The sequence below is a fragment of the Musca autumnalis genome, unplaced genomic scaffold, assembly GCF_047663935.1.
Source record: "Musca autumnalis isolate F117 unplaced genomic scaffold, ASM4766393v1 scaffold_5, whole genome shotgun sequence".
NCBI classification, from domain to species: Eukaryota; Metazoa; Arthropoda; class Insecta; order Diptera; family Muscidae; genus Musca; species Musca autumnalis.
This window is the reverse complement of record NW_027412088.1, coordinates 52,383,957-52,398,654: the sequence shown is the minus strand read 5'-3', so window position 1 is coordinate 52,398,654 and position 14,698 is coordinate 52,383,957. Positions and strand designations below refer to the sequence as shown.

General features: G+C 37.5%; 1 protein-coding gene and 2 long non-coding RNA genes across 5 annotated transcripts in view; 2 read left to right on the top strand and 1 right to left on the bottom strand.

Annotated features, from left to right (window-relative positions):
• The first annotated feature begins 905 nt into the window (after nt 1-905).
• Mapmodulin (acidic leucine-rich nuclear phosphoprotein 32 mapmodulin) overlaps nt 906-14,698 on the top strand; it is a 48,860-nt gene continuing 35,067 nt past the window's right edge. The window contains exon 1 of one of the 2 annotated variants that reach the window (XM_073956104.1): nt 906-958. In XM_073956104.1, coding sequence (XP_073812205.1) covers nt 906-958 — 53 coding nt within the window. The remainder of the gene's footprint in view (nt 959-14,698) is intronic. The other variant, XM_073956107.1, reaches the window with a different exon arrangement.
• Nucleotides 2,832-4,167, bottom strand: LOC141406107 (uncharacterized). Its single transcript, XR_012413319.1, has 2 exons — nt 3,853-4,167; nt 2,832-3,795 (listed from the first exon to the last, which is right to left on the bottom strand). It is a non-coding gene; the product is annotated as an uncharacterized lncRNA (long non-coding RNA).
• On the top strand, nt 4,182-14,619 carry LOC141406106 (uncharacterized). 2 transcript variants are annotated; one of them, XR_012413318.1, is made up of 6 exons: nt 4,182-4,551; nt 4,609-4,893; nt 4,960-5,014; nt 5,078-5,428; nt 5,493-5,636; nt 14,159-14,619. It is a non-coding gene; the product is annotated as an uncharacterized lncRNA (long non-coding RNA). The 2 variants fall into 2 exon arrangements; XR_012413317.1 differs by having other exon boundaries at nt 4,188-4,551; nt 4,609-4,889.

Sequence of the window (14,698 nt, the reverse complement as noted above, 5' to 3'; positions counted from 1 at the left end):
GGCTCATTACAGAACATTTCGCTCATTTACTCAAAGAGTGACACATCTCGAAAAATCAAGTTTCGAGAAAAACGCGTTTTAAGTTGACGATTGAAATTTGACTTCCCAAATTAAAAAGATTATTGCACTAAAACTAAAATAACTACTTGGACCATATTTTGCAACCAAATAGCCAGATATCAGTGCTAAATTTCTGTGCATGATCAAGCATGATTTGAAGTGTTTTAGTGCTTCATAAACTCAAAAAAACTTTTGTGTTGAATTATGCGAAACTCGAGCTGTAACTCGTCGAGTTTTTGAGATATCAGCATGAAAATTTGACACAAGATAAAGTAGAAGTCGTAGAAAAAACAGAAATTGCTAACTCAGAAAACGCATTTTTTAGTTATGTCCCTCTTTGAGTAAATGAGCGATTTGTTCCATAGACCGAACTAAGAAAAGATCTCCAATACTCTCTATTTGTTGCTTCGCACTCTGGAATACCGCGCCTTTTCATCTCATCATCCACTTGTTTGCGCCATCTATTCTTTGGCCTGCCAATTCTGCGTGCACCGCAATTTTAAAATATAATACAATAAACCAATAAAGTTCTATATTCTTGCATATTTTTAACTACTTAAGGCCCCGGCACATGCGGTCCGTGGAACGTCGCGTTACAACCACCCGATGAAAACTTCAAGAACAAACATGGAATCACTTACACTTTTTTCATGTGGTTATTGTTTTCAAGGCGTTACGCGACGCTTTAGTCAATTTACAACAATTTTTTTGAAAGTTCATGTTCGGTCAGCTGCCAATATGCATCTACCTTGATTATTGTGATATGTTTGAAACATGGTACAATAATACAGGTAGCATTATCATGCCAGCTGATGGTAACATATTGTGTCAATTGCAATGAATTGATGTCAAATTTTGACATCTTATGTTGCCAACAATTGCCGATGCGGCTACCTGTGTATTTGTACCATGATTTGAAATCAACAAAAAATAGGTCTATGGTGGAACAAGGTGTTACACCAAATCATGCAAAACGTCAAATTGGCTCACAATAATGCATTACTGTGAATTGCATGTTTACATTCGTATGTGATTTTATTCACAATAATTCATTTTGACAACTGGTATGAAGATCAGCTGTTTTTGCCGCTGAATGCTGTTCGATAACCAAATTGTTCAGTAAAGTCCCGGTCCACGCTAGAGTAATTTCAATGAAATTTTGAATTTTTGCGGAAAACATATAATTTTATGAAACTAGTGTATACTCTTTCATGTGTTATGCAATTTTGCTTTCTTGCAATATTCGTATGAAACAGACAGACCGTTTTATTTTAGTCCCGGTCCACACTAGAGTGATTTCATTAAACAAAATTCATGAAATTTGGCATTCTTAGATTGAGTTCCTCACTAAAGCAATTTCATTATATTACTCTACAATGTAGTGACGCATAGTTTCATTTAATTTTTCAATGAAATCACTCTAGTGTGGGCCGAGACTTACATTTTCTTTACTTTCATGTCAAAATTTCAGTGAAATTACTCTTAAGCTGTAAACACATCCAACGTTTGAGTAAATTTTGTGTCATTTCTGGTAGATGAATAAAAGACGAAGTTAGATCGAATTCCCCACTACAGCAATTTCTTGACTTTACTTTACTAGGGGACTCGATCTAGAAACGCATAATTTTATGAATTTTTTCAATGAAATTACTCTAGTGTGGACCCGGACATGTTCTTTGAAATTGACAGCGTAAATGACACCTTTTATTAAAACGCCTTTGGTGTAAATGCGGTTTAATTGTTTACATGTTATTTCAAGTACACCAAGACCTCGCTTTGCGTCGTAGATACGTTCCAAAAAAAAAAACACGCTCAAAGTGAAACGACGCAAAGCGAATTAAAATTTTCTATGGAAAACCATGTTAAGTTCGGAGATAGGTTCCAGGCTAGAACAACACTATTTTTTCTTATGCCCACAATTTTAGGTGGAGAAATTACTTAAACACTAGGAACCCTAAACGCCAAATGATAGCTATTTTGGTCTAATTCGGCCAGAAAATGTAGCTAAAGTAGTCAAAATGCCCGGGCGGTATTGCTTTTTGAGGGCTATAACAAAACGTGGACACATGTCAAGTTTAAACATCACTGGAAACACTAAATGGCATATTAAGCTAATTCGCTCTGAAAATGTCGCTAAAAAGGTAAAAACAACTGAAATTGGGCGGTACCGTTATATGGGGGCTTTACTAAAACGTGGACTGATGTAGCCCATTACAGTCCTCTATCTCAAATCATTCGAAGATAGCGTGATTACAACAAACGGACGGACATGGCTAAATCAACTTAGAATTTTACGCTGACCAAGAATATATGTATATATGTACCTACTTTGTACGGTCATAAATGGTTATTTCAATGCGTTACAATCGAAAAAACAAATGTTGTATACCCTCCAAATTTTGGTGGAGGGTATAAAAAATTAGACACTCAAAATTTTAAACAACACTGTTACGACTCCCTGTTAGTCGGCGCTAGAGGGGACCTTCCGGCAGCTAGCGGTCTCGGGTCTATGGTCCTCAACCCGTCCAACATCTCTAGCCCACAGGGCGAACACGAATTTGAACTCTACATGCACAACAACACTACACACACAAACACCTGCCTTGACAAGAGGGTAACGATGTTACTCCCCCTCCACATCCGCCCACCCAACCATGGTTTCCAAATCTCCTCCATACATAAATTTTATCGGAAACCCCACAAACACACACACTCACCTCATCACCTTACGTATTCCCCCTTTTTGACGAACAATTAAAACATATTAAATATTTTCGCTAGAAATCAACACATTTTACATTTATTTTTATAAAGAACCTTAAAACTAAGTATTTTGTTTTTTTGTCTGACGTTTTAGACTATTACTTGAAAATCTAACACCAGCCAAAAATCGTAAAAAAATATCAAAAATGATCGTCGCTTTATCTACAGGAATTTAGAGCATATGTTCTGTCTTCTGACCACTTATTAATTTATATCCCTATCCTAAGTGAGCTCGCTTAAGACAGTCTAATTCGCCAATTTGGCCTCACGCACAAAAAAACTACTCTATATCCCCTTGAAAAACTTGATGAAATTCAGTTAATAAGACACTGGCGTTAAAATCTCTTACAAATGTGTAATACAATATAGGACACTCACAAAACAACACAACAATTAATATTACTAGTCTTTCATAATACTTATAAAATAATATGGTTATAAATTACTGGCATAAAAGTGATAGTTTTAACCTTTATGACTCTTAGCGGATTTCTATTGAATATTCTTTTCCTTTTTGTTAGCCAACAGAGCCAAAATATCTGTGGCGACAATTATTTCAAATTGGATTTTTTTATGATTTCAAATATGGATATATTGTTAAATAATTAATTTATCTGCCTTTCTTATTTCTTGCAGGAAACCGCAACTCAGAGTGGATCACACATCAAATTCTCACATACAAAGGTTACCTGGGACTTCCTGTAGCGAATGGCAAAATTCCCGTTTTCTGGCCAAATACCTCTTTTCGGACCTTGTCCATCCATCAAGGAGGAACCGACCAAATACTCTGCTACACCCACTTCACGACTTGTCCAGAAAAATGGTCGAATAAATCGTTGGATTTGGCCGTGGCTGGTAGTGGGAACACCAAATCTGAACGCTCTCCAGCCGGCAGAAAGACCAAAAGAAATATTTTTGTGGCACAATTCCCAAAATTGGTTTCCGTTTTGACACAATAAAATACCGGGAAACCTATATAAGACCACACATTTTAATCTTTGATATCGTTGTTATGTACCACACACTCACTTTAAGTATTTGTCTCCACAAACAAACAAAAAGAAATAAAAGTAACAAAACGTTCAACACTTGTCGAATTATTACCACTGTTTTTTTTTGGGCTAAAAATGTAGTTATAGCAGGTAACCTGTATGTTATGCGGTCAATAGACAAATAGACCCTCCAAATCTTCGGAATTTTCCTTTTATACCGCAGGGCATTTCCACCATTTTCCTCCAATTTTCCAATAATTTGCCAAAAACAAAAACCATTATACCGAAATGGCTACTTTTTGCATAGTTGATTGATAAGGTAACTCCCGACTGAACATACCCCTCCGATTTTTTTGTGTTGACATGGCAACACTTCCTTCTTCTCTACTTTAGTCTTTTTTGAGGATCGCATGATGTGCGGACACATCAAATTTCTTAAAAAAAAAATTTGTTGCGGCAGAATCAACCACCCATTTTAATTAATAAAATGAACTACGTTGGTGAGTGTTGCATTGATCCTTCGTTTGGATCATGCTTCCTGATATAATAAACTGTACTAGGTTGGATACCGCCGACAACAGGGTAAAAATTGCCTACCCACGCAACAAAACTTCGCCCATTGCTGAGCGAAATTTGGAATTTGCAAAGGGCGATGTGCGTGTGGTCTTCTTTTTCCAAACGTGGGGAACTCCCACACCCTGGAGATTCCAAGCCGGGCATATTTAATCAGTTTCTGGTAAGTTTTCATATTGGTTGATCCATGTGGTTTTTAAGAACTAGCGGCACATTTCAGCGTCATTCATGCATTTGGATGTACTCACACATATACATGAACGTAGAGCAACTAGTAAAGCCGAGCAGTCGCCGTTAGCGTCGACAGAATCTTCACTAGTTGAATGTTTCAATGTATGCTATCCACCATATTTACTACGCCATCTGGCAGCATCCTTCACGCGCCATTCACCCTGAATGTCTCATTCATAAGGAGGTCTAACAAGAAGAAGCATTTACAAATTCTCCATCGAGGAATGTAAACACACAAAACATTGGGTGTAAAAAAATGTTTGCTCAACAGTAGGTGTATATTTTAATATTTGATTTCCATTGAGGTAACAATTACAAAGTTTTCTTTCATTTGTTTCAGTTCCGCCCGAAAGTCATTGTGTTTCTACATAAATGGAATTGTTCTAGAACCCTTTGTGCGTATCTTGGTAAAATTCTTTCCACTTCCCTCTTTTATTCATTTCTGCTTCTTTTTGTAGGTACATTCATATGGCTGATTGTTGGGGAGCTTCCGACCGGCATATACTTTAGTGGATTTTGGAAATTGAATGGGGTGATTGTATTGTGTCTTGTGCTTAAAAGACAATTTAGTTCCTAATGGGCAAAAAGTGCAAAAATCGTATCACCATCATTTGCCCAATTTAAGGACAACAATGGATTAAACCATAGTGTGGCTTGTTTAAAATACTTCCACACTATGTTTATGAATGATGGAATTTCGTCTATGGGTGTATATGATTTAAGTAGGCCGTAGTAAAGTCTTAAACTACCTGCTCCCCATATACAGGGCTCTTTGTAGTCATCAACAAAAAATTATTTCGTTTTTGCAAGTATAATTTTAATCAACATTGGTGTCGTTCGGATCACTACGATGGTTACCCTTTTTATTTTTAGATGCGGGCAGTAGTGTCTATTGAATGGCAGCTTCACTAGTCGCATACCTGTGTGGCCCATGTTCCGGGAAAGTGCGGATGGACATTTTACATAGGAACCCACCACTCACTACAAGGACATCCCATTAGGCTGGACATTTTCCAGGTACGTTCATCCCAGATTGTGTGTGTGTGTGAATAAAAATGAATGTTTTTTTATTGAAAATGGTTGGGCCATACAAAATGGTTACGTATGATAAAGTTATGTGTTCATTATTATATGTCTTCCTTTATCCCAGTTTGGATTTTCCGAACACAATTTTTTTTAGTGTTCTGATTAAGTTAAAGTTAAAAGCGACGATACAATCCCAAGGAGGACAATCTTGGCATTAGCTTTCAATGTGCAAACTAGATTTTTAATGTCTCCAAATTGGCTTATTCTGCGTTTTCAGATCCATCCAAGGTAAAAGCACACATATAATAATGGCCCATCGACTTATTTATTATTGATCGCAGTCCGAGAAAGTTGGGGTTTGAACTTGAAATCGGTCTATGAAGATTGTTAAGTGTAGGTTATATGTGTATAAAGACATTGACCAAAGCAAATTTGTATAAGATAAATGCATTAGTTACAACAGCTAACAAATTTTCCCAAACCACATTGTTTTTATTGAAAACTATTTGTCACCGAAAATATTGAATATTAAGGTCGTTCCAAAATTTTTTCTCAGGAAAACATAAATACATTTTGACAATCCTTATAACAAATTTGAATCAAATGAATTCCGAACTGTCGTAGTTTCGTTTTATTACAGGTTTTGGATAAAAAGAAGTATTCTGTGATAGCACATTTCAACGTTTCAAATTTCATGGGTAGACCCTACTACATTTTAAAAACCAAATTTACATAACGAGTACAAATACAGCTGATTGCCACTTCCACATCATATAAATTTGCCTTGGGTATGACGGATGCAATAATTATATTTTCATGATGGGTGGGAACATTGTGCAAGAAAGACGGTGATACAATCACGCCAACTGATGTCTTCACTGGCTGTCAAAACATATTTTTTTTTTCAAAAATTAATAACATATATTTCGTTTTTATAGAGAACATATGTTTACCAAATCTTTATAAAAAAAATTCGCGAAGAACATTTTACCATTTTCTTCGACCTTTTGTGGATATTTCGCGGAAAAATGCTTGACAGAAAATGAAGACTTCGGTTTGAATTCGCCTTTTGGATCACCTTGGTAAATTCGCCTTGGGTGGGATATTCAAACTGTTTTTGTCAATAGACAAATTTGCTCGTACACAAAAAATGATTTTAAAGGGGCACTAAAACTGCACTTTTGTGTCGAAATAAATAAACTGGTAAGTGTAGACTTTAAATATGCATATGCTAAAGGATCATCCTTAGAAGGGCTGTGTACTACCGACAATCAATGGGTGTGTTCGTTTACTCAACAATTTGCGCAAATTTGTACAAGCTCAGTAACTTCTTGCAATCGGCTAAGGTATTTTGGATTGTACTGTAGAGTAAACGAACAACATCCAGTAACAATTAGTACAAATTTTGAGTAAACGAACACACATAATAAGGTATTGATGGCAATTGTGCGATCATTTATTATATGACCATTCCCCTCGCTTCGTGGAAAGGTACAAAAAAATAAAATAATTATGCTTGTGCAAAATCATAACCACGTTTTGGATAGGATATATTAACTTATAGTTAAACAATTATGACCATGTTTAAAAGTGGTATGAAAAGAGATGAATAATACCTTCGTTGGCCAATTGATTTTCGGGTTATTTATGGTGATTAATACTCCCCACTTTTTTGGTGAAAACCCCAAAACCCTACATAATGTTCGTACATCATGATTTGTGAAATGTTATCTTTATTATTGCCAATAGTTAGAACTATTAGGTAGTTGGAATCTAGCTTTTGCACCGGCCACTTTGGTCTCCCTCAGTACGCGTGGCACTGGTTCCTCTTCGCTACATATGTTGGAGCCATTTCAGTGGTTTGGTTTAGCTACACGGTCCTGGCTGTAGCCTTGCTAGACTTCACAACTACCTACAAATGTTCCAACTTTGTCTTTATCCGATAACCTCACAGTCTGGTGTTACATTTTTAAATCTTTAATATGGCAAGTGCCTAGAGGATTACCTTGCAGGTCTTCGATTTCGTAAATGTTATTACCAATGGGTCTCACTATTCTACATTTGACATACTTTCTGCAAAATTTTGCATTAATATTCTTTCCGAAATCGCTCAGTATGTGATTTCTTTTATAGACCTCTTGTCCTGGAACAAATTTTACAGTACGTGCCCGCTGATTGTAACGCTTCGCACTCCTTTCATAGGCTTCATGCAAGTTTTTAGCAATCTTTTCTCGAACTAGCTCCAACTTTTCTTTTCGATTTATTTCGCTAATCCTGTGGTCGCACAAGGATTTAAGTTGTCTAGCTAACTTATAGTCGGTCCCATTCGTATACATTTCATACCCGAAAAGGGCGAAAAACGGTGTCACTCCCGTGGCTGTATGTATAGATGATCTCAGAGCGCACTCTATTTCAGACAAGTATGTGTCCCATTCTCGATGATCCTCTTCCAAATATGCCCGAATTGCGGCTAGCACAGATTGGTTTACCCTTTCTGATGCATTTGATTGCGGTGAGTAGGGTGCGGTTTGCAAATGCTTGATTTTATAAAGTTCGATCATGTCTTTAAATATTTTGGATGTGAACTGAGCCCCATTATCAGTATGTATGGTTTCTGGAACACCGAATTTTCTGAAAATTTCCTCAACTAGAAACTGCATAACATTGGATGAAGTAGCCTCTTTCATAGCCTTTAAGAAAACAAATTTGGAAAAGTGGTCAACCACTATAAAGATATATGCATTACCGCTCTTAGATCTGGGGTACTTCCCCAAAAAATCCATGTAGAGCTTTTGGAACGGTCGTTCCGTCACAACCTCGTTCCCTATTGTTGGTTGCATACTTTTATTTATGGGCTTAGTCTCCTTACAAGTTTTGCAATTGTTTATGTAGCGTTTCACCTGTAGGGTCATTTTTGGCCAATAGTAAAATTTTTTTAGACGATGGAGAGTTTTTGCAATACCCCCATGGGCAGCTGTTAACTCATCGTGAGCTTTTTCTATTAAAAGGTGTGTTAAGGATTCAGGGATCCATAATTTATATGGCATCTCATCTTCCAATTCGGAATCCACATCACTTTTAGTCCGTTTAAATATCAGTCCATTTTCTATTTTGATATCAGGCAGTTTGGATTTGCTCTTTTCAATATGCTCTAATAAATCTTTATACTCTTGACTTTCGAACTCTGCCGTCTCAAAGTCAAAGAGATCATCTACCACGTCAATATCTTCTACCACCTCTAAACGAGAAAGCATATCGGCCACCACATTCTCTTTGCCTTTCCTATGCTCTATGTCGAAATTGTATCCCTGCAACATAAGAGACCAGCGAGCGAGCCTACCACTTAAGTCTCTTACCCCCATCAGCCACTTTAAGCTGGCATGGTCCGTTATGACTGTAAACTTCATTAGCTCCACATAGGGTCTAAATCGTTTCACAGCCATAACGGCCGCCAAGCATTCCTTCTCAGTTACACTATAGTTGCGTTGGCAACTATTTAGCTTCTGGGAGTAAAAGGCTATAGGGCATTCCTCGTCGCTTTCTCCCTTTTGAAACAAGACAGCTCCAATACCATGTTCTGAAGCATCGCACTGAATATAAAACGGTTTCGAAAAGTTTGGGTGCGTCAGAACAGGTGCTGTGGTTAATGCAATTTTTAGATTTTCGAAGGCCTCCTTAGCTTCTTTAGTCATTGAAAACTTGGGACCTTTTTTTAGGGTATCTGTCAGAGGGGCTGAGATGTTAGCAAAGTTCTTAATGAATCGGCGATACCAACCGGCCGTTCCCAAAAAGCTGCGGACGTCCCTCGGGCTTTTTGGTACTTTGAGATTTTTAATGGCTAACACTTTTTCTGGGTCGGTCTTTAGAACTCCCCCTCCTATGATAAATCCCAGATACTTGAGTTCCTTGAAACAGAACATGCTTTTTTTCAACCCGATGGTCAGATTAGCGCGCTTTAAGCAGTCTGCCACTTCGCTCAAAAGTTTTAAATGGGTCTCGAAATCTTCAGAGATCACCAAGAGATCATCTAAGTAAATAAATACATTCGATTTTAGGCGTGCAGGGATCACCTTATCCATAAGGCGGCAGAGGCGCTGTGCAGCGTTACACAGACCAAACGGCATCATTCTGAACTGATAGAGTGGACGACCAGGTACAGTAAACGCCGTATAGGGCCTTGACTCTTCGTCCAACTCTATCTGCCAGAATGCATGTTTTAAGTCAACGCTGCTGATATATACCGTTTGGTCGATTCTGCTCAGAATGCCGTCAATATTTTGAAGCGGGTAAGCATCTTTTATTGTCACCGCGTTCAACTTTCGGGCATCCAGACAGAATCTATTTTTCCCTGGCTTGCGAACTATCGTTGTCCTATTATTCCAGGCGCTTTCACTCTCTTCAATGACTTTTAATTCTAGCATTCTGTCCACTTCCTCGTATACTATCTGCTGCACTGCAGGTGAAATGGGATAGTGTCTATCTTTAATAGGATTTGTCCCATCGACCAATTTGATGGTATGTTTTTCTATGTTTGTGTGACCAAGCCCCAATTTTTCAAAGGAGGGAAATGATTCCACAACCTTTTGCAATTTTTTCATTTGATCCGGTTCTAGGACATGCATTTCCTTCTTCCCCTCTGAATCACCAGCGAATTTGGATTGTATCTTCTCAATGTCTATTTCCTGTACTTCGATTATATCTGGAGCCAATTTAAACGCTTTCCAAAAATCGATTCCTAAATAGACTGGTTGTTCCAGATCAGGACACAAGTAAAAAGCTATTTCCTTTTCATAATCTTTATATTTCACTTTTATTCTTATCTTGCCTAAAATTCTGTGCAATTGCCCAGATGCTGTTCTGACGTTAGTATAATGAGATTCGGGTCCTATCTCCAATTCCTCTAACAACTCTCGGCATCCTTTTCCCAGTACAGAAACGGTGGCTCCCGAATCGAGCAAGCCTTTTAATTCTTTGCCTTTTACGTTTATTGTTGCATATGGTCGAGGGTCAGAAGTTTCGTTGTATCTTCTCACTGATTCTATCAACATCCTTCTAGCGAGTTTATTTTCCTTTCTTCTTTCTCTCAACTTCAAAAGTCGTTCGTACCTTTTGGGATTCTTGTAAAGTTTTTTGCCTTTCTGACATTCTGTTTCCTTTTCGGTTTCTGTTTGGTCGACCTCTTCTATCTCAAGTATCCTTTTCCTTACAATCTCATAATTGGCTTTTCTAACTTCGATTGGTAGGTAATGTCGTATAGAAGCGTAATTTGAATCTTCTATTGTTGACGTTGTTGGTTGGACTGTACGGGTTGGTTTGCTGAACATGACTTTCCCGCCATCGTCATGTTCCTTCGAGAGTTTTCCGGATTACATTTTGGACACAAAGGGGCTACTGTTTTTGGATGACCACATCGGTAACAGAACAGTGTCCTTTGTGTCGATAGGCAATCCATGAAACGGTGCCCCGGTTTGCGGCAGTTCCAACAAACCGGCCCTGTAGAAACCTCAGCTACTTCTGGTACTTCTTCTAACTCGTGATAGTCGTAAAGTTCGTTAGCTATTTCGTGAACCCTAATGTTGCGATTAGTGGGTGGTGGTATCTGCCTGACATCTCGTTTTGAACATGCCTTTTCAGCCCGAATACACTCCATCCTCAAATGTTCAATAGAAGAGATGGACATTGGATAGACCATTCTAAATATCTCACCTTTCAAATTATTCTTGATAATTTGAATAAATTCTCTTTCACTTATGGGTTGAACTAATTTCGACCTTATAGTGTTTATGGATTGGAAAAAGTTATCAATGTCTTCGCCTGGCTTGAGCTTTCTCTCTACTAACTCGCTCATAACTTCAAAGTTAGACCTAGTGTTGCAGTACCTGCTAAACAAAGCGTCTTTCAAAGAAGGCCAGTCTTTTACAACGTTAGTTTTGATCTGGAGCCAGAACCATTCATAAGCTCCTCCAGATAGCAATGACTGAAACTCGGCGTATATTTCTTCCCATGAAACCTTATATTGTTCTTTTAAGTATTCTAAACGAAAGACGAAGTCTTCAACAGACATCCCAGAATGCCCACCATCGAATTTCAATTTAAACTTCTCCACTTTACTTGACCTATCAAAATTTGGACCGTGATTAGTTGGCATTGATTGTGGCCTATCTGGGGGTCTATTTGGATCTATTGTTGGTGGTGGTGTGTTGAAGTTGAATGGAATACTCGGTAGAGGATTTTGAGGAATGTTCTTTGCCCCTGACAAATTCTTAACCATATCTCCTAACTTCCCTATCGCATCATAAACTTTCCTCATTTCATCCCCAATGCACTCCTGTACTAACGGCCTAAGATTCAGTGACGCATTGTTGATGCTTTCATCAACCATTTGCCTTATGTTTTGGTTGTCATTGGAAGGCGTAGGATCTTTACTTGCTATATTCTGAGCTACCTGATTAACATTCATTAATGGTATATTGCTCGCAAAATTTTGACCATTTGTATTAGGAGTTACGTTGGCATATTGATTCGAATTGGAGTTGATAGTTTGGGACATGTCTACTATGGACGCGTCCATTCCCAGAGGTTGGTTCACCATCCTGCCCTTATTATTCTTTTTCCTATATTTGGGTTTTGTTTGGACAAAAATCCTACTTGCATCGAAGGATGCTGTTCGGTTCCGCTTACTTCGACGTACTGTCTCAAAAGGATACTCTTCTGTCATTCGCAAAAACCTTCGTATCTGACAAGAACTTGGTGTCTAGAGCCTCAAAAATTTTATATAAAAAAAAAATAAATCAACGGAAGTTAAATCAAAAGGAAAATTTTAATCAAAAGAAGTCAAATAAAAAAAAAATAATAAAAGTATATAAAAAAATAAATAAAAATCATAAAAAATAAAATATAATAAATCATAAATAGTACGTAAACATACAACGTGCAACCAAATTTATAAACGAACAAATAACACATTTTAGGGGTTTTACACAAGATGGGGTTTCATGAGGTGTGTGTTTTTTTATTTTAATTTATAATGGATATGTCCTTTCGGTTATCAAGGCAAGCTAACAAATACATGATAATACAAAAAGGTTTAAAAATTTCTGTTTTCGAGTTTGTCTCGGTGGCTATTTTCTTCTTTTTTTTCGAAAACGCTCTCACCGATAGGATTGTCAACTAACACCCGATTCTCCAGATCCTGGTGACTATTGCACAGTCCCTCGTCTCGAAAATCTCGCTATTTAATCTACACTAACAAAAAAGACAAAACAAAACAGGTCTTTCACAATACAAACATTGTTACACACAAGACGAACAAGCTATTGCACTGACCTACATGTAAATGGAAGTACTATCCTAAATATCCTATATACCTAAAACTAATATTGCACTTAAAATGTTTTCCACAGAAAACACGAATCAATATCGTTCAGGTTGATGGATATCGCGATAGCACTCATATCTATTAAAATCCCTATGGTCTATTGTTTTCGTGCTTGGATGGTATTGCACTTTTTCAATTTTCTTTGTTCATTATATGAACCTTTTTTCCGTTTGGGCGCCATCTGTTACGACTCCCTGTTAGTCGGCGCTAGAGGGGACCTTCCGGCAGCTAGCGGTCTCGGGTCTATGGTCCTCAACCCGTCCAACATCTCTAGCCCACAGGGCGAACACGAATTTGAACTCTACATGCACAACAACACTACACACACAAACACCTGCCTTGACAAGAGGGTAACGATGTTACTCCCCCTCCACATCCGCCCACCCAACCATGGTTTCCAAATCTCCTCCATACATAAATTTTATCGGAAACCCCACAAACACACACACTCACCTCATCACCTTACGTATTCCCCCTTTTTGACGAACAATTAAAACATATTAAATATTTTCGCTAGAAATCAACACATTTTACATTTATTTTTATAAAGAACCTTAAAACTAAGTATTTTGTTTTTTTGTCTGACGTTTTAGACTATTACTTGAAAATCTAACACCAGCCAAAAATCGTAAAAAAATATCAAAAATGATCGTCGCTTTATCTACAGGAATTTAGAGCATATGTTCTGTCTTCTGACCACTTATTAATTTATATCCCTATCCTAAGTGAGCTCGCTTAAGACAGTCTAATTCGCCAATTTGGCCTCACGCACAAAAAAACTACTCTATATCCCCTTGAAAAACTTGATGAAATTCAGTTAATAAGACACTGGCGTTAAAATCTCTTACAAATGTGTAATACAATATAGGACACTCACAAAACAACACAACAATTAATATTACTAGTCTTTCATAATACTTATAAAATAATATGGTTATAAATTACTGGCATAAAAGTGATAGTTTTAACCTTTATGACTCTTAGCGGATTTCTATTGAATATTCTTTTCCTTTTTGTTAGCCAACAGAGCCAAAATATCTGTGGCGACAATTATTTCAAATTGGATTTTTTTATGATTTCAAATATGGATATATTGTTAAATAATTAATTTATCTGCCTTTCTTATTTCTTGCAGGAAACCGCAACTCAGAGTGGATCACACATCAAATTCTCACATACAAAGGTTACCTGGGACTTCCTGTAGCGAATGGCAAAATTCCCGTTTTCTGGCCAAATACCTCTTTTCGGACCTTGTCCATCCATCAAGGAGGAACCGACCAAATACTCTGCTACACCCACTTCACGACTTGTCCAGAAAAATGGTCGAATAAATCGTTGGATTTGGCCGTGGCTGGTAGTGGGAACACCAAATCTGAACGCTCTCCAGCCGGCAGAAAGACCAAAAGAAATATTTTTGTGGCACAATTCCCAAAATTGGTTTCCGTTTTGACACAATAAAATACCGGGAAACCTATATAAGACCACACATTTTAATCTTTGATATCGTTGTTATGTACCACACACTCACTTTAAGTATTTGTCTCCACAAACAAACAAAAAGAAATAAAAGTAACAAAACGTTCAACACTTGTCGAATTATTACCACTGTTTTTTTTTGGGCTAAAAATGTAGTTATAGCAGGTAACCTGTATGTTATGCGGTCAATAGACAAATA